This window comes from Gavia stellata, chromosome 3, assembly GCF_030936135.1.
Source record: "Gavia stellata isolate bGavSte3 chromosome 3, bGavSte3.hap2, whole genome shotgun sequence".
Lineage (NCBI taxonomy): Eukaryota > Metazoa > Chordata > Aves > Gaviiformes > Gaviidae > Gavia > Gavia stellata.
This window is the reverse complement of record NC_082596.1, coordinates 52,084,671-52,108,944: the sequence shown is the minus strand read 5'-3', so window position 1 is coordinate 52,108,944 and position 24,274 is coordinate 52,084,671. Positions and strand designations below refer to the sequence as shown.

Here is a 24,274-nt window from a genome sequence, read left to right as displayed (position 1 = left end):
GCAGCACAGGCTGCGTCTGAGGCGCGGCCCCTCTCCGGGAAGGGGCCGGTTGCCCCGGCGGGCGCGGCGGCCGCTCTCCGGCCGGGCCCGGCAGCAGGGCGGGCCCGGGGCGGCTGCCCAGCCCCCGCGCCTGCCGCTGCGGCCTCCGCCTGACGCGCACTGCGGCGCCTCTGCGGACAAGACCTAGGTCCCGACACCCGCCCGCGAGAAGCCCGGCCCCGCGGCCTTTTTCCGTAGCGTTTTGCCCTCAGCCGGAAACGCGGGGCGAGGGAAGGGGCGGCGGGCCCGGGGCCACCTCAGGGCGCGGCGAGGCGCGGGAAGGACCCGCGGCACAGGCGGCGGGACGCTAGCGGCCACGGAGGGCCCCGCGCTGATGGACCGCTTCCCACGAAGGACCGCCTTGCCCGCGGGCGGCAAGCGGGGAGGCGGAGGGCCGGGCCGGGCCGCAGGCGCCACGCCATAGCGCCCGCGGAGGCGAGCCGGGGCTGGGCGGAGAGCGACGGGGTAGGCGGAGCAGCCCAGGGCCCCGCCCACCGCCCGTGGGGGAGGCGCGCGCCCAAGCGCGGGGCGGGGCCCTTTCAGCCCTGAGCCGCCGCTTCCTCACCTGCTGTCGCGTCCGCGGCGGCCACCCGCGCGCTCCCCTCCTGCCGCGGCCACTGCTCTGCGCCTTTAAGGCAGGCCGGTCCCGCGTCACGTGTGAGGGGAGTGTAAACAGGAAGCGGCCGGCCGGCCGAGAGGTGGGGTGGGTTTGTTGGCGACCGTTTGGCGCCGGGTGACTTGCGCCGCGAGCCGCCGCCATGAGCTGCGAGCCGCCGCCGGGGGAGGAAGAGGCGCCGGGAGGAGGAGGAGGAGAAGGAGAGGAAGGGAGAGCCGGAGCCAGAGCTGGGGAGGGCGGCTGCTACCTGGCGCTGTGCGCGCGGCCCGTGCACTTCGAGAAGGCCAACCCCGTCAACTGCGTCTTCTTCGACGAGGCCAACAAGCAGGTGGGCGCAGCGGCGGCAGCGGGGCCTCCCCGCGGGGGCGGCGGGTGGTCGCGCTCCCCGTCCTGACACGCTGCCGGGCGGTGTTTGTCGACCGGCGCATCGTCGCCTCAGGGCCTCGGCCCACCCCCTGCCCTGGGGCTGCGTGTGGGTGCCGAGCCCCCAGCCTGCCGTGGTGGGGGTCTGGGGGGGGGCGGCGGCCGGCGGATCCTGGGTGTCCCCTCCGTGCACCCCCCCCGTGCCTCGCGTGGCTGAGCGGGCTGGGGTCGCGGCTTCGGGCCTGTTGCCTCAGCCTTTCCCGCTGCTGCTCTGTTGCCTCTCCGAGAAGAGGGGTCTGGAGGCTCTCAGGCCTGGGTTTGATTTTCTCCCCTCTCCTCTGCTGCTGAGCGTCAGGCTGGTTGTTCCCCTCTGTGGAACCGCTGCCGTGCGAGGTCTTGCTGTTGGGTGGCTGGCTCAGAACCTGTCATCTTGCTAGAGATGGTGGAATTTTTTTTTCTCAAACGCATCAGCATAGACTTACTAGGTTGAATTTCACCTGCCTTTACTCTCACTGCCATAAGGTCTTTCTGGAATTCTTCAGAGTCATCACTTTTTCTTTCTATTCCAAATGTCCCAATACTACTGACAAACCTTGTCACTTCACTGTTAGCTTCATTTCCCTGATTTATTTTTTTTTCCCTTTTCAATTCCTAAAGTTCAGTATATTCATAAAATTAATATTTGTAGCTTCACTTGTGGCTTGGACCTGAGCAGATGATCGCTTTTCATCTCTTGGCTTTAGTTCTTTTAAGCGTGTTTCTCCTTAATATCCCTATGGGCTTCTGAGTATTCAACTCAGTATAGCTAAAAGATTCACAGTGTGTTATGAGACTTATATAGATATGGATGCATTTCTCAGTCTGATTCCTGTAACCATTCTGTGATGTCAGCATTCACAGAATTGAAACGTTCAAGCTTTCTTCGCGATATAAATGGCATGGTTTGCCACGTGTGGTGTGGACATGATCAGTGGCGTATTTGGAGAGGGAGGAGTATTTCTGGGATGTGTTTCTTGCTGTTGCACTCTGTTCAAAATTATTGGTGTCCTTTCTCTTTGTAAACCATAATCCTTTACTTACATTTTGGGGGCCAGCTGAAATAAGATTGCTTAAATGTGCCTGTGAGGAGACACTGTATCGTAGTGTGGATGCGATATGACTACACATAAACTGGTTGTTAAGAGCTCGCTTGTAAGAAAATTATTTTCAACTGTAAATTTCATTCTCCATGTTTTCTTGCTACTCTAAAATTGTTTAATTTCTGATTCTCTAAACCATTTGTAACCAACATTTCAATGGCAGTTTCCCGCATGAATGGCCTTCTGAGCGGTCTGTCCTTGCTATTTTCTTGTCTTGTAAAGATTAAGAGAGTTTTGCCTTAATTTTCTACCTACATCAATATTAAAAGTAGTTTAAGTATTTATCATTCTAGTAAGGCTGTGGACTTGCTTGCATTTTATAGTCTTGACATGTGTATTCCTGCATGAGCATACTGCACCAGTAGCATGGCTAATATTGCAAAACAATGTATCTGTTATTCTGAGATTGGATCTGTGTGTCTAGTGCTTCTACATGTACAACAAGTACAAATAAGGCACATGCCTGACTTTCTAAGTCGGTTAAAGTTTGTAGCAGCATGACTTTTTTTTAATGTTACCTTAATCCAGCTCAACACGCCGTATAGCTCTCGCAGGTTTTATACATATATGTGTGCAGTTGTGCTAAAGGAATTCTTTAAGTTGTTCATGCAAGTCGGCTGAAACTTCTTAGGTACAGGCAAAACTGCAGATTACTATTAAACTACTCCTATCTAAGAACATGTTCTGACAAGATCAAGCTTCTGGGTCACTGAGTTGCACTGCTCCCAATCCCCAAGCTGATTTTGTTTTAAACAATGCCCTGATGTCTCAGACACTTTTACTAGTACCTGACTTAGGAAAATATGAATATGTCAAAAAAAAAAAAAAAAAAAAAGAGAAAAGCTTATATAGACTTCTACTGTTTTAACTTGCCCAGTAGTTCAAAATATGCCTGCAACACTGTCACAGTACCATTGGAAACCTGTCAACTCCAAACTCCAATTGAACTTGGAGCTCCAGAGGAAGGAATTGATTATTTACGGAATCTCAGTATGAACTGGCATATCTGTATAAGAACAAAAATGGTGTCTAGTCAAAAAATTAAAGGTGTGGCTTATAGAAAAGAAAGTTAAGGTTATGATTTTGAATAAGCTACAAATATGTTCAAAACTCTTTTTTTATAGGTTTTTGCTGTTCGATCTGGAGGAGCTACAGGAGTTGTTGTTAAAGGTTTGGAGGATAGAAATCCCATTTCCTTCAGGTAAGGCACCTTCATGTTTGTTGTCTTGGGATAGAATTCTGCAGTCTTAAAATTATGTGGTACTTAGTTCTGATATACTATAATTCAGGCACAAAACTTAGATGTAGTTGTGGTCATCTTTTGATTCTTTTCTTAGATGTAATCTTGCAATTAAGATGACATGCTTTGCCCTCATGAATTTATAGTCTTCTGGGGGGGAAAAAAAGTCATTAGGCTGTGGCTTTTTTTTTTTTTTTTTTTGAAACAGCAATGCCTTATTAAAACAAGCTATATATGTAGTAGAGTATGGAGATTCAAACTTGTGATTCCTACAACAGCAGTGACTTACCAAGGATGCAGTTTAGCAAGTTAAACAAAATGAAGTGAACTTAAATTTGTAGAGAACCGTAATTTCTGAATTTCATGCCTGTGATTCAAGCAAAGTGTTTTCTACATGTAGATTCCTTGCATTGTTTCTTGTTGAATCTGAATTGTCTTTTATATCTTCCGTTTCTTGTTGAAATGTTTTTTTTGCAGTACCTGACAACAGTACTTTCAATGAAACTACTTTGTCTTTAGAAAACTATTTTATATATTCCTCTGTTAAGAGCAATGGCTCTCTCACTCTGCTGTCCATATATAAGAAAGTATTCTTTTGCTTGAAGGTTACTTCAATCCAGATATGGATGAAGCAGTTTGTAGTCAAAGTGCATTTACAGTGATCTGTCAGGTATTACATAAGGCCTGTCCTGGAAGTTGCTATTTTTATTTGACTTTTTAATTTGACTACCCTTCTTGTCACAAATCCTGAGGGAGCTGAAAATACTCAGCGAACTTCAGGAGGTTCCACAGTTTTCCTGCTTGACTATCTAGCTCTCTTTGTCTGGACTTAATAACGTATACTGGAAGTAGAACTACCTCATTCATGCCAATTGCACTGATGCTTGTTTGGTAAGAATACATTCTTTATTTTTTCAAATTATGTGAAAACAGCCTCACGCTCCCTTTAACATCAGTTCTTCTAGAGAATGTGTCCTAATGGGGAAGCGAGTAGGCTTGAGTCACTTAGTAGTTCTGTAAGTAAAGGAGCCGATTGCAGGATGTTGGTGAGTGTTGCAGAACTCCAGACTCACTGGGACAGGACTGAGAATGTAGGTTTGAATAGTCCCACAGTCTTCCAATTGCACATCACAGGCCAACAGAGCTGAGCATTTGTAGTTACTTCAGGTGCTAATCTGTGCGACCTTAGCCATGTTTCTGTTAACGGTTGTGTTCAGAACTTCTGAAGAGTGAACTGCCATTATCTTCCAGTCTGAATTTTGAATCCTGTAATTGTCCAGCAACACTCATAAGTTGTATTCAAAAGCATTTGCATTACACTTTTCCCCCCTCTCGTTCTCTTTTTGAGAGTGTATTACAGAGATCTGTAAGAAACTATTTTAGATGATACTTCCATAACTTCTTTTTCTTTCTCTATAGGATGGAAGACAAAGGAGAAGTGAAGTGCATCAAGTTTTCCTTGGGGAACAAGATACTGGCTGTACAGAGAACTTTGAAGAGTGTGGTAAGAAACCTACAACCTGCAGATAGGGAATTGTAGCTGGAAATCTATTTATAGTACCAGAGTAGAAGCCTCTGAGGCAAAGGTTCAAGAGGTCTGGTGGCTAACAACAATTGTAGTGAAAATTCCTCTATTGTCCAGAGAGGCTGAACGGGCAACGTTGTTGTCTTGCTAGTATCATCATTTAAGAAAAGTAGGGGGGGAGCCAAGACCTGTAAAGAATTCCCTGGCAGGGATGAAGTGGAATATAGTACGTCAAGTTTTTCTTCTATGTATCTCATCCAAAATAATTTGATAAACTAGTATGTGTTCTCTTGTATATATGTATGTATCTTGTCTGTACTTCGTAATTGCTAACACACTGCATGGGTGTTTTTGCAGGATTTCTTGAATTTTATTCCAGATAGCCCTCAGCTTGAATATACACAGGAATGTAAGGTAAGTTAAATGACCAAAGCTTATACACTTAAGTGAAACTCTAATGTTAGTTATGCTGGTGGCCTGTACTCTAGAATAGAACTAACAGAGATACCTTCCAAAACACTAACATGAAGTAAATGACATATGTAGTCACTACTATCTATCTGAATTGAGGTAAACGAACGGGTATTAACAATACCATAAAAAACTTCCTGGTCCAGTCACTTTAATTCTTTCCTCGAAAGGACTAGAAATGCTGTGAAGGCAACAAATGCTGGGGTTTGGGATGGAGAAGAGACAAAGTGCTGATGATACAAAAACAGTGGACAGTAATTATACTAATGCCAGATGTGTTAATGTGGATGTTTTACCCTGATTTCACTGATCAGTGATAGTAAGCTATTACTAGTTTGCAGACTATGTTTGGTATTTTTAAACAACCCTTCTAGTTTTTTGATGATTATTTTACCAGAAACAAGTACCATTGTCATTGTTTGGTACTTTCCAACTTTTAACTAAGATGAATTACGTTTTGGGGTAATAGAATGCTAACGTAAATTTTTAAATATCTGATTTGCACAGATCCCTTTATTCCTGTAGTCTTTAAAGCTGAAGCACTCTCTGCTTCATTATTTAGAATTATGTGTTTGAGTAAACTATTCTAGCAAAGCATTTATGATAGTGTTATGAGCGAAGTCATGGCAAATATTTCCACTTAGTTCTTGATTTCTGTCCACAGATGGAACCATCTTTTCATGTCAGGAATTGGTTGAATTGGCAGTATGATTTCAGCCAGAACAACCTGGCTGTATTCAGGGAGAAATGAAAATTTAACTGTATAATACACTTGTAAATCTTACACGCTGCCAAAAATTCAGGTCATACAGTAGCTGTGTACATCATAGTTTTGGGAGTCTTTACAAAAGTAACTGATGCATTCTGGGTGTCTAGTGGCCAAAAGCATTAACTCCAGTGATAGGATAACTAAATTGCCTTTGATCTCGTGTTCTTTGTTAAGGAATATTAGCTTATCTGAATAGTTATTTTTTTCCAAGTAAAAGAGTGTTTGTTTGCTTGTTTGTTAAAAGACAAAGAATGCCAATATTCTAGGATTCTGCTGGACAAGTTCTACAGAAATCGTCTTCATCACAGATCAAGGCATTGAATTCTACCAGGTAATACAAATAACTCTTGTAGGACATACTTAGAGATTTGAAAATGTAAATTTGTGACAGTATCTTTGAATTCCTTTCTTCTAGCTCTCTAATTGAGAAAGTGCATTACTAAAAAAGAAGTTCTGCTGGTTTGTTTGCAGGCTACAATTATTTTGGTTTGAGAGGAATACATTTTTGGGGCAAAGGGAATTTATCATTAACAGGTTATTTCATACAGCTAACAAAGACCCTGTGTAAAGGACTACTGAATTAAGCCGTGAGAACTCTAAATTAATAGATGATGTTGGCTTGTATGGAAATGAGTATCTAAATCTAATGTGAAATATCACTTTAGGCAAAACAAATCAGCATTGGGGAGGATGTGTGCATGCTTATAATGCAGCAACAAACAAATAGTTGACTAGATAGTGACACCCTTCTGCAAATCGGTAGCTTTCTCCTATGTTGATCTCATTGTCTGAGTTTCTCTGTGTTATGTATAATTACCTTTGCGTATGTTTTTGAAGAAATCTAATGAATAAAGAGCCCTTTCTGACATTCATGATGAGGGATATTATAAACTTCCTCCAAAGTTGTGCACTTCCTAATAGTTCCAGTCCTGGAGCTAAGACACGGTGTTGCACATAGTACTAGTTATTAGTAACAGTAATTAAAGAAAGTAACTGAAAAAGTGGCATTATTTCCTGCTGATTGAGGCGGGGGGAAAATATATTTGGCACCTAAAAGGATTATGAACTGCAGGTAAAAGGACCAAATCAAGTAAGTGTGTTTTTGAAAAGAAGTTATTTAAGCCCTTAAAATGAAGAGAATCAATTTATATGCTGTGTTAGTTCTTAAAATAAAAGATTAAGGAAGCTGGGGAGTGAAGGCAGCAAAGATATTACAATAACTTTTTAATAAAACTTGTCTAGTTGTGTCAAGCTAGGGGTTTTCTCTATTATGGACAGAAATTATACCCAGACCTGGATGAGGGGGAAGAGACAGCACCTCTCAGCTCACTAGAATTTGAGGAGGATTTGGTACACATTTCCTTAGCTACTGTAAATTGGAGCCTAAGCTGTAATTGTCAGGTTTCTGATTTTTAATTCTAGCACTGTAAATGCCCTTACACTTAACTGTTTCTCACTTAACATTCCTAGCTACTGTGTAGTACCATTGGTGCTGCTGGAATCCTGATGGTAATATTATGCTAATATCCTGTGTTTCCAGGTATTACCAGAGAAAAGAAGTTTAAAACTTCTGAAGAATCAGAGTATTAATGTCAACTGGTACATGTATTGTCCAGAGAGCTCTGTTATTCTTCTGTCGACCACTGTCCTTGGCAATGTCCTGCAGCCATTCTATTTCAAGGTAAAGTGATATGTTCCAATTTTTTCATTTTGTGTGCTTTGGTTGTTTTAGGCTGGTTCTTCATTCAAATATGCTAATGCTTTTCCTGGATTTCTTTCAAGAGGGGTGTGTGTGTTCACATCCTTATATGACCATAAGCAAAGGACAAAGCAGAAATCTTTAAGGTAGTTCCTAGGTGATGGCTTAAAATTAAGTAATTTGCTCTTTCTTATGTCCTCGTTGGAAAGAGGTGTGTCCTGCTAATGTTAGACCGTTGACCTTGAGAAAGGGGGAAAAAAAAAAAAATCGGTGACCTAATATTTGACAACTTAAATATCTTTCAAGAGATTTTTTTCACTTAAATAAGTATATATTATTTAATTTTACAATGGGTATTTGCACTCTGTAGTGTGGTAATAAAGAAATATTAAGGGCCTTTCACTTGTGATTATAACTACAACCTTCCAAATGTGAGTGGATGAATTTGAAAAAGCAAGAAAAAAGGTAGCACTTAAGAAACAACTATTGTCCCAAGTATGAAAGGGCTTTGTTTACAGTATTTATTTCTCTTGGTGTTATTCCCTGTGGACAACACTTAAGGTTACAGGGGAAATATTTTTCTTTTTGGATTGGAAAAAGTGTGTAGTAAAAACTAGAACCTGTTTTAAGTTAATCATGCAGTAAGATGATTTAAAAAATGAGGAAAATAAGTACAGAGTTAATCTTGCCTCTCTCAAAGGATTAGGAAAATTTCTCTGGTGGTCTAAGGGAAGAGATTAAAAAGAAGCTTATTCAAATGGGTTTCCTGGTTTGATCTTGTGTAGGGTCTGTACTGGATCCTGAAATGCCATTCTCTTAGGTGGCTGGGTGGAACTTAATAGCCTCTCACAGCTGTCCTTTTAAGGACTTAGGTCATGCTTCACCCTCCTTAACATTTTGTGTCAAGCTGTAGCTTGAAGCTAACTAATTTTTGTGTTCAGAAGGTAATCTTTAAAGATTTCCTGAGAAAGGTACTGTACTAAAATATCTTTGAAAATAGAGCTCTAGCAAAGCATATATTTGTGTTCAGACTTCACACTCAAGAATGAGATAATGAGAATGGGAAGTGCATTTCAATGGAAGCTTTGGAAACTCTGAAATCTTGCTTAAATATAAATTCTGTAGGAAAAGAGGAAGAGGGGAGAGGAAACCTCTGAGTATAAGGCAGATTCTGGAGTTAGCAGGAACAAAAGCAGACTGTGACTGGTAGGAGGTACTGATATTTTCCCCTTCCCAGTAAGCAGTTATTTAAGACTTGGAGCATATGTTTTGCTGGAAGAAAGGAAGTTAAAGAGAGCTGCTGTTTGAGATCTCCAGACCAATTGTAAATGGGATCTGCATACAAATTTGTCTTGACTTAATGAAAATGGAAATGTTTTGCTAGCTGAAGCTGATGGTATAAAATCAAGATGATAAAGCTGCTAAAATTATAATACCATAAGTATGTGTTTAGGATCACAGTAGGAAAGAAAGTGTCAGGCCCTTTTTTTTCTTGTCGGCTATCACTATTCTTCACCTGATGTGGGTGCTATTGATGCAGCGTTTGATTACAGGTTACTTGAGACCTTTCTGTTTCAACTCTTAATGGATTTTTTTGGGGTTTTTTTGCTGTTTAACAGAGCGGAACAATGTCAAAACTATCAAAATTTGAAATCGAGTTACCTGCAGCACCCAAGTCCTCCAAGCTCAGCCTTTCTGAAAGAGATATTGCTATGGCTACAATGTATGTATCTAACTAATCAAGCCTTTCTTGGAAAAGTATGACAGTCTGGGGATGCTGAGAAAAGACAGGAACATTAATATGGTTGCATTTGTTTCTTGTCTTAGCAGTACTACTGCTTTAAAGTACTTCAGTTACTGCCTTGAACAAAGCATCTAAACAACTCCCTTGGGGCAAGGCAGGGAAGGGAAGCTAACTGAAAAGTCTTAGATGAAATTGTTCTTGATTAGTACATAAATTTTGAGAATGCTTCATTTTTGAACCGATGAGTTGGTAGAGTTGTTCTTAGATGCCTAACTGGCATGAGCATAGGCTGTGTGTTGTGATTTATCAAGTGCTGTTTTAGTCTTCCACTTCTAATGTTAATTGATCATTTGACTTAGGTAATCTCACATCTGTTCTTTTAGAATAAAATGTGTGGCTCTAATAGACCAGTGGAGCTATTATTTGAAACTAATGCTTTAATCCTATTGTCTCGTTAGATATGGGCAGCTTTATGTTCTCTATTTGAGGCATCACTCAAGGACTTCCAATAGTACAGGAGCAGAAGTAGTCCTCTATCACTTACCAAGGTAAGAGCAAAAGGAAGAACAGTAGTGGCAATTCACATGTGTGTAAGAGACATTAGCTTTTCTAGTTTAAACAAGCTTACTGACCATTTCTTCTCACCTCTATTTCCATAGAGAGGGTTCCTGTAAGAAGACACATATTTTAAAGCTGAACAGAACTGGAAAGTTTGCACTGAATGTTGTGGATAACTTGGTGGTAGTACATCATCAGGATACCGAGGTGTGATTTATTTATATTATCTTGTGCCTTAACTTTTAAAAGTTAGGGGCAGATTTTAATAATGATGCCTGTTAGCTCTAGAAAATATTTTTGCATGTGCTTAGCTGTTCCAAAAGCCAGAGTATTTGCAGGAACAAAACCATAAGGGTATAAGAGAGTCAAAGTTGTCCTTTTATCTTGTTGGGCTAACATTTAATCAGGGCTGTTTTTTCTTGCACTTTTTTTTGTTGTTGTTAGTTTCCTATGATACTCTGCTGCTGCATGGTGTAGGCTTTTAAGGCATTATACAAAGAGGGAGAGTTAAATTGGACACTAAATTATTAAACCTGGAACTTCTCATATAAAAACATATCATTCAAATGTGTGTGATGACACAAACTTATGCTCCTTTAGTTTGAAGGCCCGGATCTGCAAACACTTCTATGAACACAAATGATCTTATGCATATGGTAGCATAGGTAAAACTTGCTTGTCAGTAGACTCAGTAGCAAGGCTTGACCAGTGGTAAAGCTGAAGTGGTACTTTGCTCTTAACTTGTGGAAAGGCTTTGGCTTCTTGTAGTATCTTTTCTTGGGCAGCTTCAAGAGCTGGGGCATGTTATCTCATTAAGATGATTAGCTGATGTTTCATTTATAATTCATGTTAATTCTACACATTAGCATTTAATCCAGAACACTTATTCTCCAGCATTTTGATCAAGCTATAAACATGACAATATAAACACAGAAAACAAAATCAGACTGAATAGGGCAGATACCAATAATTGAAGTCATATTTTATTAGCACTGAAAGTGAAGCTAATTTCCATTGTGCAAGGCTAAGAATGTTGTCCATACTAGGTAGAAGCATTAGTGACCCGAGTTGAACAAGACTGAATGGTAAAAGTATGAGGGTATCATGGGAAGATGCAGAATTTTCCTCATGGTTTCTAGCATCCATAACTAAGCAGTGAATTTGACATGAATCTCTTACAAGGGGATGTACAAGACAGACTGAGAGAGACTTTTTACCAGGGCCTGTAGTGACAGTTCAAGGGGCAATGTTTTTTAACTGAAGGAGGGTAGATTTAGATTAGATATAAGAAAGAGATTTTTTTTTACAGTGAGAGTGGTGAGACCCTGGAACAGCCACAGCACATCCCTTCCAACCCCAACCATTCTATGATTCTGAGAACACAAGATGGAAATGTGAAAAGCAGCCTGAATACATGTAAATGGGTGGTAATTCACATTTGTGAATACTAATTTCCTCTTCTCAATTGCAGACTTCAGTTATATTTGACATCAAGCTAAAAGGAGAATTTGATGGGTCTACTACCATCCATCAATTTGTACTTCCAGCTCGATCAATACAACCCTATCAAATACCTGTAGCAGGTAGAACTACTATATAATAAATATCCTAATACTGTTATCAAGATTATCTAAATGGCATACAAGAGTGCTTCAGGTTTTGGGATGCTAGTTACTAACATTTCTATTACACATGTTTAGGATAGGGTGAGGGAGGAAAGAAGGTAAGAAGGAATTGAGCATAAATTTGTGTTCCAAACTTGTGCCTACTACAGAAAAGTAAGAGTTGCTGTTTAAGGTGCATACTTCCCATAGTACTTTGCTTTTACACTTCAGAGTTGGTTTGGGTTTTTTTTGGCCACAGCTATAAAAGCTTGTGTGTGTGCTCAAAAGCACTTCATGCTTTTCAGGCTTAAGTCATGACTATTTAACTTCCCAAGACAATCCAAGCTTAGAATCAAGTTCAGTACCAGTTTAGAAGCAATGCCTTAGCATTGCTTCATATCAACGTTCAGACTTCAACACTTAGATTCTTCTTCTTGGATTATCTTTCTGTTCTTCTGTCCTAGAAGTGTAACGGATAATTACCCTCAAGCTGGAAGCAGCTAGAAATAGTCAGAGCATAGTTCCACTAGCATCTGGGAGAGCAGTGTGGTTCTCTTTACAGAAGAGAAAGATGCTTCTATAGGAATGATTGCACCTTATAAGCTCTTTAACATCTGAATTTTGAAGTCACTAATAGCAAGTATGTTAAAACTGCAGGTGAAGGTTTGTATTAAAGGTTAGGATCAGAAAGTACAAACCAGTCTTGCTTTTTAAGAAACTAAAGTGATTACATATAAATGCAGCAAATGGGGTCTGTATATTTAGAATTATAGTACCAGAGGTGGAATACTTCTGCATTCATGACTTCACTTGGCTAAAAACCAAAACAATCATATTTTGAAGAATTTGTTTGCCTTTTCACAGTGTCAGATTTTCTTTGTAGATGATCTGGCTACACAAATGGATATATCTTTTTTGCCTGCATGCTGTAGGACTGCTAGACATGTTAGAATCCATAGTTGCCTTTTCAGTGTAAGATTGTATTTCATATTTTATTAGTGTAGAAGAGCTGCCCAAGTACTACTGTTCTTCACATAATGTTAATTGTTCTGCAGGTCCAGCCTCTGTGACAAGTCAGTCTCCAGTTCCATGTAAACTCTGTATCCTTTAAATACAAGTGTAAGAGTCTTACTGAAGCCTCATTCTATGTACCAAGTGTGGAAGTAAAGGTGTGACAGTAAATGAGTGTATGTTAATAGGATCTGCTTCAGTACAGTAATGTGAATTTAGTAGCAACACTTTAGAATCAATGTTAATATGGATGTTAAGACTTTAACATTTAGATTCTTCTTCTTGGATTGTCTTTCAACCTGATATTATCATCAGTGCAAGTGAAGGTAAGTGGTGAGGTGTTTGACTCTACTATACACAATGCCAAAGGGGGGGTAGTTTATACCTTCAATGCACAAAGCTGCTTAAAGCAAAGTGACTCAGCAGATGTACTTTGTAAGATGACTACTCTTGGTAGCAATAACTGAGGATGACCATATCTTTACTACAACTTCTCAGGCATAATGTTGCTCTAAAACAACATACACTGAGGAAGGCAAATAAGTCATAACTTGAGATGTGTTCTCATTTAAGATGGAGAAGTTAATGTCTAGGCTATATTATGTAAGGCAATTCACTTTTTGTTTTACTCCTTTAAATCAAGGTTACCTCTGGAGTCTTCAAGTGAAACTTGAACCTGTAGTTAACCTCTTGCTAGATAAAGGAAAACTAATGGATTTCCTTCTCCAAAGGAAAGAATGCAAAATGGTTATTCTATCTGTATGCTCTCAAAGTAAGTTCATGTGCTTTTTCTGTCTCTTGAAAGTACAATACTGCTTATTCATAAATGCTCATACAAGTTAGCTGGACTGTTCTTAATTTGAGATCACCTCTGAAGCTAGCTTGGTCCTGTAAAAAAAGTCATTTGAGTAGACTACTCTGTCACTACTCTAAAGGAATTACTTAATTGCATGAAAGAATTCAAACTCTTCCCTGCCCCCCCCTTAGTTAAAATACATCTTATGACTGAAAGCATTTCTTTAAAGTTTAGAATCAACTTTAGAGTAGCAATCACCTTTTCAAAAAGGCAACATTAAGCCCTTGGTTATTTCTCCTCATAGTTCTTTTTTCTTTTTATCTTTTCAGTGCTCAGTGAGCCAGAAAGGGGATCACTGTCTGTGATTGCAACTGTTTTTGACAAACTGAATCATGAATACAAGAAGTACTTGGAAGCTGAGCAAAGCTATACTATGGTAAACCATGTTGGCTACAACAGCTTACAATAATAGGATGATGCTATTTGTATTTCAGGTTGCATCATGGTGAAGGCAAAATACCTGCTCTTTACTTAGGAAATTCAGGCCTGCCCCAAGGTCCTGGCTGCCTTGGACTCCCAGTAGGTGGTCTACTGTGCAAGGTGCACCAAGATCCCCACTTAGCACTCTGTTGTGGCAGATGCTGCCTAGCTCATCTCCAGCATGACAAGTAACATACCCCAGTGCTTGAAAGCAGAGAGAGGGTAGAAGTTCAAAAAGCAACTTGAAAGCCATAACTATGAAAATAGCTTCCAAACCACTGATTTCATGGCACACTATACTACTGCACAACATATGCAGCCCTGATGCATCTCAATTACTTCTGTTAAAACACCAAGTTCAAGCACTAACTCACATAGTACAGCTGCATACTAACAGTCCTTCTAAAGCTGAGGGCCTGTGGCATAGTCAGTTTGATTCATCTCCTGATGATTGAGGCATATAACAGCAGCTACATCTATATAACTCTTAAAAGCAGTTTTGAACTTAATATGAAAGCCCACATTGGAGAGAATGCATCCAGTATAACATGGCCACAGATGTGAATTTGCTCAGTAACAAAACATGTTTATAATTATGTTCCCAGTGGAAAACAGTTTCTGTACAGATGAGACTAAAACTGTACAACACTACAGCTTTCTTTTAAAAAGGCTTTCTTCTTGTAGGTGGTAGAAGCAGGCCTGAGTAGAAGTAATCCACTCCTGAAACGTCCAGTCCGCACTCAAGCAGTTATTGACCAGTCTGACATGTACACACATGTTTTATCTGTATTTACAGAGAAGAAGGTAAGTTAATTTTAAGTGCTAGTTTGGCAACAGCCTCAGAGCAGCAAGCTTAAGTTGACTGCTTGAAATAGCCTGTCAAAAACTTTATTGTCAGGATTAGGGTATTTTGATACCCATTCTGACAGGGTTGTCATGAACAGGGGAAGCTATGCAAGTTCCACCTAACACTTTTTTCTTGTCCAGGAAGCACCTCATAAGTTCACTATAGCAGTCTTGATGGAATACATTCGCTCTCTTAACCAGTTCCAGATTGCAGTTCAGGTAAAGTACTTACATGCCAAGTACATCACTTCACTCTGAAATTACATGGAGTTTCAGATCAGTCTTCCTCATATGTCTAAGTCCTATACAATACTACCTTTAGATTGTAAAAACTGGTATTGAGACATACCTTTGATGGTCATCTTCTTGCATTCACAGCACTACTTATATGAGCTGGTCATCAAAACCCTTGTTCAGCATAACTTGTTCTACATGCTTCATCAGTTTCTGCAGTACCATGTGCTTAGTGACTCAAAGCCTTTGGTATGTAAGACAATAAGCTTCAATAAGTTAGTGATGGAGGTGGGAAGTCTTCAGAATTTTAAGGTTATTTCTACTTTTGCCCTAGGCTTGTCTGTTACTGTCCCTGGAAAGCATTTACCCTCCTGCACATCAGCTGTCTCTGGACATGTTAAAAGTAAGCATTTCAGACTATAGTAACTCCATGTCACATATGGGTTAGACTTGTCAAACAGCTTACCTGACCAAGCTTGAAGTGACTAGCTAGCATCTCAGTCATTCATTAGAAGCATAGTCTTACAGCTGTGATTGACTTCACAGAGACTTTCCACAGCAAATGATGAAATAGTGGAAGTTCTGTTGTCCAAACACCAAGTTTTGGCTGCCTTGAGATTCATCAGGGGTATTGGAGGACACGACAGTATTTCAGCCCGCAAATTCCTTGACGCAGCAAAACAAGCAGAAGATGACATGCTTTTCTATACTATATTCAGATTCTTTGAACAAAGAAACCAGCGGTTACGAGGAAACCCTAGTTTCACACCAGGTAAGCAATAAGCAGTTAGACCAAGATACTCAGTTGTGCAAACAGAACTAAGACTTGTTTCACTTCCACTCCAGCTGAGTCTTTTATTATAAGTCTCTATTATAAGGTAAAACTCTTGGTGCACTCCAGCCTGTATTTTAGACTTATCTTTAAGCACAGTTCCAAAGTTAACTTGTCTTACCCCTTTGTATACTGCACCCAGGAGTAAAGAGACTGAGCCAAACAGGAACTTGCAGATTAAGCTAACCTGTTTGGGTTGCAGCTGCTTGTACTGCTTAGTTTAGCAAAGCCATTATCTCCAATTAGTGCTTTCTACTGAAGCCAGGAACTAGGTCAAGAAACCTTGAGTTCAGTTGCCTGTTTCCACAGATTACAAAAATTCAAGGCCTATTTTATACTACAGTTCCTCTCACTTTAAAAACCAAGCTAAACTGCTTGCACCAGATAGTATACAGGCACAGAATCCCACTCCAAGATTTTATATCTTGACAGAAAAACTCTCATGATATGAATCTGCTAGTTAGATACAGGAACTAGATCAGACATCTGCTTTACCACAAGAATACTTGTCACAGGACTGGAGATACCTCACTATTCCACTGCTTTAAAATTGTTAAACCTCCTTTACTCAAAGGCATTAAAGATAAGAATTAGTACTTATAAATTAAGTTCAGTTAAACTACACAATCTTGCTTCTCAGTTTCTGAGTTTTAAAGTTAATGTTAAACTTTTATTTTGTGCCCCCCCCCCCTTAGGTGAACATTGTGAAGAACACGTCACCTTCTTCAAACAAGTTTTTGGAGAACAAGCTCTCATGAAGCCCACAACTTTCTGAAAGACTCTTCCACTGAAATGTATAAACTTAATTTATTGCATTCAAGTAGATTTTTGAACTACAAAATTGCTATTTTATAATAAAGTATATACAAGACATTTTGGCAAATAGTACTAAAAATATTACAACCTGTGATGGCTTCCCCCTAAAAATAGAGACAAAAATTGCATTGACCTGCATTTAAAATTAGTGTCAGTAGTTTAGCAGTCCATTCTCATACACATGTCACCTCAGTTTCATTGACAAAAAAGCTATTCAACTCGCAATACAGCTGGTTTAGGTTTCTAGAAGAAAAAGATGCAACCTCTTGAAAACAGAAGTGTTTTAGTAATCTTGTTAACACATCTAGTTTTAGTAATACTGTTACATGAGCCACACGTAGCATTTCCTGAGTTTAAAGCTATATCCAAAGCTGCAGCTGGTTATCTTCTCTAGTTGAATCTATGCAGGAGTCAAGTCAGTGGTGGTTACAGTGTGATAGTCATAGAACATTGCTGCACTTCAGTTCTTAAGAGTTGGGCCTAAGCCACAGTTCATGGAGTCCACTGAACACTGTTAAAAACTAGAAGTAGAGGAGTCTCTCCCGTTCTGTACCTCTGGTCCTCTCTTGTGCTGCACGAGTTTTAGCTTTATTTACTGATGGGCCTGAGAGAGAAAAAAGAGTTATTCCAAAGTCTCAACATTAGAGCAGATCAGTCAGCCATCAAGAACCATGCATGATCTTAGTTGTCTAGGTCCAGCTTAACATTGATGAGACTTCAGAAACATGCTTCTCCTCAGCTGTTAATAGGTGTCAACAGCAGCAAGGGCAGTAGGTGAATCCCCATCAGTCTTAACCCCCTTAAGTAAGGCTCAGTTAAACTCTGCTTTTAAGAACTACACCATAGGCATGAATTTCCAAATTCAAGAGGATGGTGTTTAGACCATTCTTACTGCAAACCAAGATCACTTCTGCAAATGCTGGAACACTGTCCCACAGCAGGTTTTTTGCTTCCACCTGCCATCCTGTGCCCAGGTTGAGAGACATTAATCATGCTGCTGTCTGTTGGGCCACACAGGCCTAGGCAGCCACCTCCATGAGGAACAGCACAGTGCAACCGCACAGGGCAGGCTGTGGTTGCTTCAGTTCAGTGTGCCCATAACTGTGATCTTGCACTGCCACCAGTCAACCCTTGCTTCCTAACAGACCAGCTACTTGAATGACCCAGAGGCACATTCAAGTACTGCTTTCTATTCTTGCAATCCTTCCTATTTAATGGAGAGAAAGTGTCCACAGGTAGCCAGCTATTTTTCTTTGAAGTGCGTTCTACAGCAGACTGTCACATCTTACCTATGTAACTAAGCAGAACTGGAAGAAATATTAGTCCATGTGTTGCTCCCAGCAGAACCATAGCTAGATACATCCTGAAGTAGAATATCTTGAAGATTTGAGATTTGGAAAAAGCCAGTACTACAATTCCTCCAAATTTGGTCAGTGTGATACCACTGAAAACCTGTCAATAAAAAGAAGTGTTTTTAAGTCATAAATAGGGCTTTATGCAATTCATTTGCTTTAAGTATTTAACATTTTCTAAAATTCTTATGTAATCTGAGGCTCCTATATGCAGTATACCTCCTTACCTGTTAGTCCTTAGAACCAAATCCAAGACCTACTCAGGAGGAGTTCAATTTCTTGGTCCCACTAGAACCTGACACCACAGGCCAGGCTCAGTATGATTAAAAATCCACTCTAAGCTGTACAGCCACCTAGTTTTAGTTTGATTTTTACTTCAGGCAGATACTTTAGTAATGGCTTTCATCTGTATCTCACACTCCAGTGAAGTTCCTTTCCTGGGTCCAGTACATGTATCACCAAAACAGTCTATTCCAACACCATCCACATTGCTTATCTTAGTTTAAGTGACATGACAGTACTGCCTACAAACTGAGGCTTTCTTGCATTCCCAAAGCTTCAATTGCATCCCATATTCGGAACAACCTTTCCTAGTCACCTCTGAGTATTTGTAAGACAGAATGGGATAATTCAAGGTTAATCCAAACTACTAGTTCAGCTAAGGTTTTTAGCTCTATTCTCTACTATTAGGTAGTAGTAACATCAGACTAGAAATTGAGTTTTGATCACCCCTATTACTAGTAGAAGCCTAGGTTGATCTCTTAAGAGTTTTAATCAAGTATTCCAAAAAGAAAAGGCAAGGCCATCCTTATGACATAAGGATATTGGCATAGTCTGTAAAGTAACTTGGCTACTCATTTCCCCCCCCTCCATACAGTAGATAGATAGATACTTACTGAACTGCCCATGTGAGACAAAGCTTCTTCTGCCCGCTCTACTCTACTGCCCTTGGTACTAACAGTGAACGCTCTCGTCACATGACTGCAGAATTCCACAGCAATACCACAACTCTAGAGAGTTAAAAGAAACATACATGAAAATATAATTTAGTCAAGCACTTTCATGGTAAGGTCTCTACTCAGAACTCTATAGACAGGCTAGAGAGGTTCTGGCAGCTGTGTTCCCTTCCCAGGGTTAAAATGTCATTGCAAGTTACAAGCTCAGCATTGCTTGGTTACTGGAGGCCGTTACAGGTACTGTATGGCATTTCACCACCAGTCATTACTAATAGACAATTAATCTGATTAAACAGGAATCAGAACAGGAGATCATTTTGGAGGACAAAAGCTTCTTGACGTTGAAGAAAGCTGGCTTCAGTGCAGCGCGTGCAGTGAATACCGAACGCTAAAAATCAGTTTACAGATATTAGCTGCAATAACATTGCTTTAGAGTAATACTGAGTATACATGCTGATTTGATACCATAAAAATTCAGCTGAGTTTAACACTTTAGTTTAATCTTAAAAGCAAGCTATTTAAATAGTCATTTACAATATTGATTGAACAGTTGGCAAGCCTTAAACGTACCTAGCAGGTAGACTTGCATGAACACATGCCTAGTTGCAACATGGGGCAACAGTTTACTCTCTCAAACCTTCTCAGATCTGCAGTAAATCTCTAGAGAGCAAGGTAAGCCAGAGCTCCAGCACTCAGCTATTAGTTGCTAAGTTCTGGAGTGTTTCACCAAGGCACTCTCTGCCCAAGTGGTTTCTCCCATTTACGCATGAACAATACTGGTGCTAGCACATCACAGATCTACTCTGTAGAACATAAATACAGCAGAAGCCTTAATACTAACCTATGTATCCTTACCTTAGGCACGAACAACCTCTGCTAATGTGCAACAGCACCTAGCCTATATAGTAGCAATACAACTGTTGCTGCAGAACAGAAGAGACCACCACCAGATGCAGTATAGCTTGCAGTTCAACTGCGGTATCTTATCAGTAGTAGACTAGTTGTCAGAAAACAGGTTTATTCTACACACCATCTAGATGTATTAAGATAGTTCCACTACTGTTCAAATGCCTGTCAAAAAGTTTAGTAGAAAACACTATTCAGTATCACTAATATATACATAAGACACACAGAACTGTTCAAGACTTGGAAACAGAAGCAGAGGGATGTCTTGTTAACTTACCATGACAAGATTTACTAATGAAACTGCATTCAAGCTGATGCCCCAGAGCCACATCACTCCAAACATGTTGACGATTATCATAGCAATAGTTACTGAAACTACAACAGCAGCCCATACTTCAAAACCAAGCAGCACAGTTGTCACCAAAAATATTGATCCCAAGGAGATGCAGAGGTTAAACACAGCATCATGCACAATTGTCAAGTATTGTTCATAGAAGACATAAAACACACTGTGGAAAGAAGAAAGTTGTAGTTAGTCATCTTCCTTGTTACATGCTAATATTAGATTAGCTTCTGTGCTAAGGATAAGTAGTTCCCTCCTTATAAAAAAAGTCACCAACAGGAACTGGCTTCCTAGCATTAGTGGAATGACTCTTACAGAACACTGGCTGCTGTATGACAACTCTTCACTAACACTTCAAATAAAGGTTGCATCTGGAAGTCAGGGTAATTCCCACCTTCAATACAAGCAGCTACAGTAGTTGCCAGAAGGCAGTTCCTCAGATTGTGGTATCTGCAGGAACTACTGCAGAGGGTCTGAACCAATTCATTATGCAGCGAGACCATAAGGATGGATAGGATTCTTTGAAACAAAGAGATGAGTATTTCAGCTGTAAAGATACCCTACTATGAAAACTAGTAAGTGGCTGAGCTGAAGCCAGAGCTATCTTTGCAGTGAAGGACAGGTTTCTTGATTTAAGTTAGTTATCAACCACAGTAAAGATAAGTTAGTGCTGTGGATATAAGTTGTATTTTTGTGGTTTTACTAGAAATTCCAGAATCTCTGTATTACCTTCTGTTAGACAAAACTGAAGACTCAAGTCTAAGATGTTACTAGCTAGTACCTTTTCTCAGTTGCTCAAGTTGAGTATTTGTCACTAAGGCAAGATGTAAGCATACCTGTAGGGAAACACCCGGTAGTTTTTCTCTTTGATGCCCATGGTTTCAGTAATGTTATCTGCTATAACCCGAGCTTTCTTCATAGCATCAATATAATCAGATGATGTTTTCAGTACAGTATGGTAAGTCATAAAATAAGTTGCTCCAACATCAGATTTGTTGTTTATAAAGTTGACAGCAGAGTTATATGCAGCATGTCCTCTATATAAACATAGTAACATTTTAGATGTCAATATCAGTACCATTCAAATTCATTAGCTTGTATAACTTACAATCTTGTTTCTAACAGTTTCGAAAACTAATAAAAGCTTCAGAGCACAATACACTTCAAGACTGCACAGGATATACTAGAACAGACTGACTATAGAAGTTGTTTCTCTTTGTACAGGGGAAAGCTGCTGTTCCATTTAGTTGATGATGCATTTGTTTTCCCAGTTTTGTTTCAGAAAAATACTATAGAACAGGTGAGATGTCAATGTTTGCGTGCCTTTTAGAAGGACATTAAATATCCAACCTTGCAGACAAGAAAAGTCACACTTCCAGAGCAAGTATCTTTGACACACTGGTCTAAGCAAGATATATAGAACATGGCTCTTACCCTTTGCCACATTTAGGATTAGGGTTGTCCGACAGGAACATTGGCAAAAACGTCATGAAGTCTTTGCCCTGTGGTCTCTGCTTGCCTTCTTGAGTCAGTGGTCGACAACGAGTGCAGGATGGATCAGTGACTGAAGAAATACAGGAAGACGGTCAGCTACAGGATCAAGTACTCTTTGTCTTAACACTAGTAATTTCTGACTTGCAATACTACAGGATACAATTCCATAAAAAGCATTTTCACTGATGAAATAACTGATCAACCCTGAAATTCTGTATAATATTTGTAGTCCTTTATTTTTATTTATTACTACTAAGGCAAAGGCTACCAAACAACATAGTTACTTGTGCATTATCTACATTAGACCCAATGAGAATTATATCAAATTGAAGGATCTGAACAAAAACAGAGCACTAAGTTTGTGTGCTCTAATGAAACCAGGAGAAGGGTCAAAATTTTTATAACAAGTTATTTTTTGAATAGTCATTACATTGGCTGTCTAGGTAGGCTGTCTTTAGCCTGCAGCATTCCAGTAGAATATTTATGTTTACTCAAACAGTAGTTAAAACAAATTAGAGGGCAACTCAGGAGGTGCCTGCTCACAGCAAGAAAAGCTATTCGCCTGACTCATGCCATGATAAAATGTTTTGGCTGTGAAACTTTTAAACCAAGCTAATCCCATAGCAACAAGATGGATGCTAATACCTGAAGCATTGCAAAACTGTCCAGTAGTATTGTAGACTCTGCAACAGGATGACTGCGGCTTCACCCAGTCAAAGTAGTCATCAATCCAGGATGATGGGGCATAGCCTATCCTCGTGCTAACAAAATAATGTAACAGATCCATCATCAGTAATTTTATGTTTCATTCCAGAACACATCCCTTGATCTCTCCAGTGTGAACTTACTCCATGTCAACTCATTCTGGTCCAAGCTACTTAAATCTCCATGTAGTTCCCTGCTCCAGTACCCCATCCAAGAGCCAGTCCTGCTCATAACACTGCAGCTAGCAAACAGCAGGAGCTTCTTCCGTGCATTCAAGTTCCACTGCCAAGCTCACTCAGCTTTCCATTCCCCTGTCCACTCCGTGCCCCATCCTATTCTAGATATTTTTGCCTCAGTTTTCAAGCAAGGCTCCTCCTTTAGTTAAGCTGAAGTAAAACGACTGAACTACAGTGGAAGGAATCAGGAAGAAGCTTTCTTCAGTTGTTAGCTACTGAACTCCAGATACAATTCCTGCTTAGCCTTGCTAGGCTAAGCTAGTTTATCCACTAAGTTTAGAAGCTAAGCATGCAAGTCATTTTCCAGGAAAGCTTAGCCATACTGAGGGGGTTTCATGAATTTTTCTTCCTACCATTTCCAGAGTCCTTGAAGGATCAAGCCCCTTTTCCAAACCCAAGTACATCGATATATCCCACCACTCCAGACAGGTTTTATCCTCATTCTAGGAGATTGCCACAGCTTCTTCCCACCACCCCCACCTCCCAAAACCACAGTATAAAGCAAGTACAATAGAGTGTCAGTTGTACAATCAACAGCTGAGCCGAACTAAATTAAAAGGACACACTGGTCAGCTACATCTCTTCCATGTGACTATGGAGAGAAAAGCATGAAAGACTTACTAGCTACCAATTTCTGCAGCATTGAAGATTTGCTGGACAAGTGAATCATTATTACATCCCATTCCACCACACACCATGTTCTGCCCTTCCAAAGAGGTGTAGTTGTGCCCTTCTTCTAGGACAAAGTAGACAGGAGGACCTACATGCAGGTACTTGCTGAGCTGGCTGAAGTAATCCATTACATAGGAGTCCTTAAAGAGAAAGTTTTGAGTTACTATTACATAATTTTGAGGTAGCACAAGACATCAAGGTTTCAATTCAGCCACAAATTACTGAAGAGCAACATGATCTTAAGACTTACATCTGGCATTGAGAGAGACTGATCCAGTCCAATCTCTACATTGTGCATAACTGCTGTACTGAATGACAGAACACCCACAAACACTGCTACCTGCAAAAAAGCAAATTCATGGAAGCAAGAACTATACAGAAACAAACAATAGAAGTAATTTACTAAGTTAATAGCAACTATGCAAAAGAGGCTCTAATTTAAGTATGCTGCCCAGGCTTAGTACAACAGTGGCAGTAAAAGCTAGCTACGCAAGCATTCCCTGTGGAGCCATAAGGGGGAAATTTATACTTAGAAGGCAGCAGTGAAAGATATGCCAAACACCTTCTGTAAATAAGCACAATAACCGCAAACTGAATCACAGTTTCAGCAACGCCACTCTAGATTAATGCAGCATAGGAGCCACCATGTGCTGATTTTTGACATATCACAGAATGATGGGGGTTGGAAGGGACCTCTGGAGATCATCTAGTCCAACCCCTCCCGCCAGAGCAGGTTCACCTAGAGCAGATTGCACGGGAATGCGTCCAGGTGAGTTTGGAATATCTTCAGAGAAGGAGACTCCACAACCTCTCTGGGCAGCTTGTTCC

The 24,274-nt window shown here is 40.4% G+C and overlaps 2 protein-coding genes across 2 annotated transcripts in view; one reads left to right on the top strand and one right to left on the bottom strand.

Moving 5' to 3' along the window:
• Window positions 1–797: 797 nt before the first annotated feature.
• RMC1 (regulator of MON1-CCZ1) lies at window positions 798–16,741 on the top strand. The gene is made up of 20 exons (XM_059815871.1): window positions 798–983; window positions 3,282–3,358; window positions 4,817–4,901; window positions 5,280–5,336; window positions 6,407–6,493; window positions 7,703–7,843; window positions 9,481–9,584; window positions 10,064–10,153; window positions 10,265–10,370; window positions 11,635–11,746; window positions 12,823–12,867; window positions 13,051–13,104; window positions 13,422–13,550; window positions 13,904–14,010; window positions 14,739–14,858; window positions 15,042–15,119; window positions 15,279–15,383; window positions 15,469–15,537; window positions 15,681–15,906; window positions 16,662–16,741. Exons 1-20 carry the CDS (start codon window positions 798–800, stop codon window positions 16,739–16,741), a joined length of 2,058 nt encoding a protein of 685 aa, XP_059671854.1.
• A 40-nt stretch (window positions 16,742–16,781) lies between these two features.
• The window catches only part of NPC1 (NPC intracellular cholesterol transporter 1), a 30,440-nt gene continuing 22,947 nt past the window's right edge, over window positions 16,782–24,274 (bottom strand). Inside the window, exons 17-25 of the mRNA XM_059815870.1 lie at window positions 23,697–23,786; window positions 23,396–23,586; window positions 22,479–22,594; window positions 21,774–21,903; window positions 21,176–21,376; window positions 20,274–20,505; window positions 19,031–19,144; window positions 18,072–18,234; window positions 16,782–17,386 (exon numbers count right to left, since the gene is read on the bottom strand). Coding sequence (XP_059671853.1) covers window positions 17,304–17,386; window positions 18,072–18,234; window positions 19,031–19,144; window positions 20,274–20,505; window positions 21,176–21,376; window positions 21,774–21,903; window positions 22,479–22,594; window positions 23,396–23,586; window positions 23,697–23,786 — 1,320 coding nt within the window. The 3' untranslated portion in view covers window positions 16,782–17,303. The remainder of the gene's footprint in view (window positions 17,387–18,071; window positions 18,235–19,030; window positions 19,145–20,273; window positions 20,506–21,175; window positions 21,377–21,773; window positions 21,904–22,478; window positions 22,595–23,395; window positions 23,587–23,696; window positions 23,787–24,274) is intronic.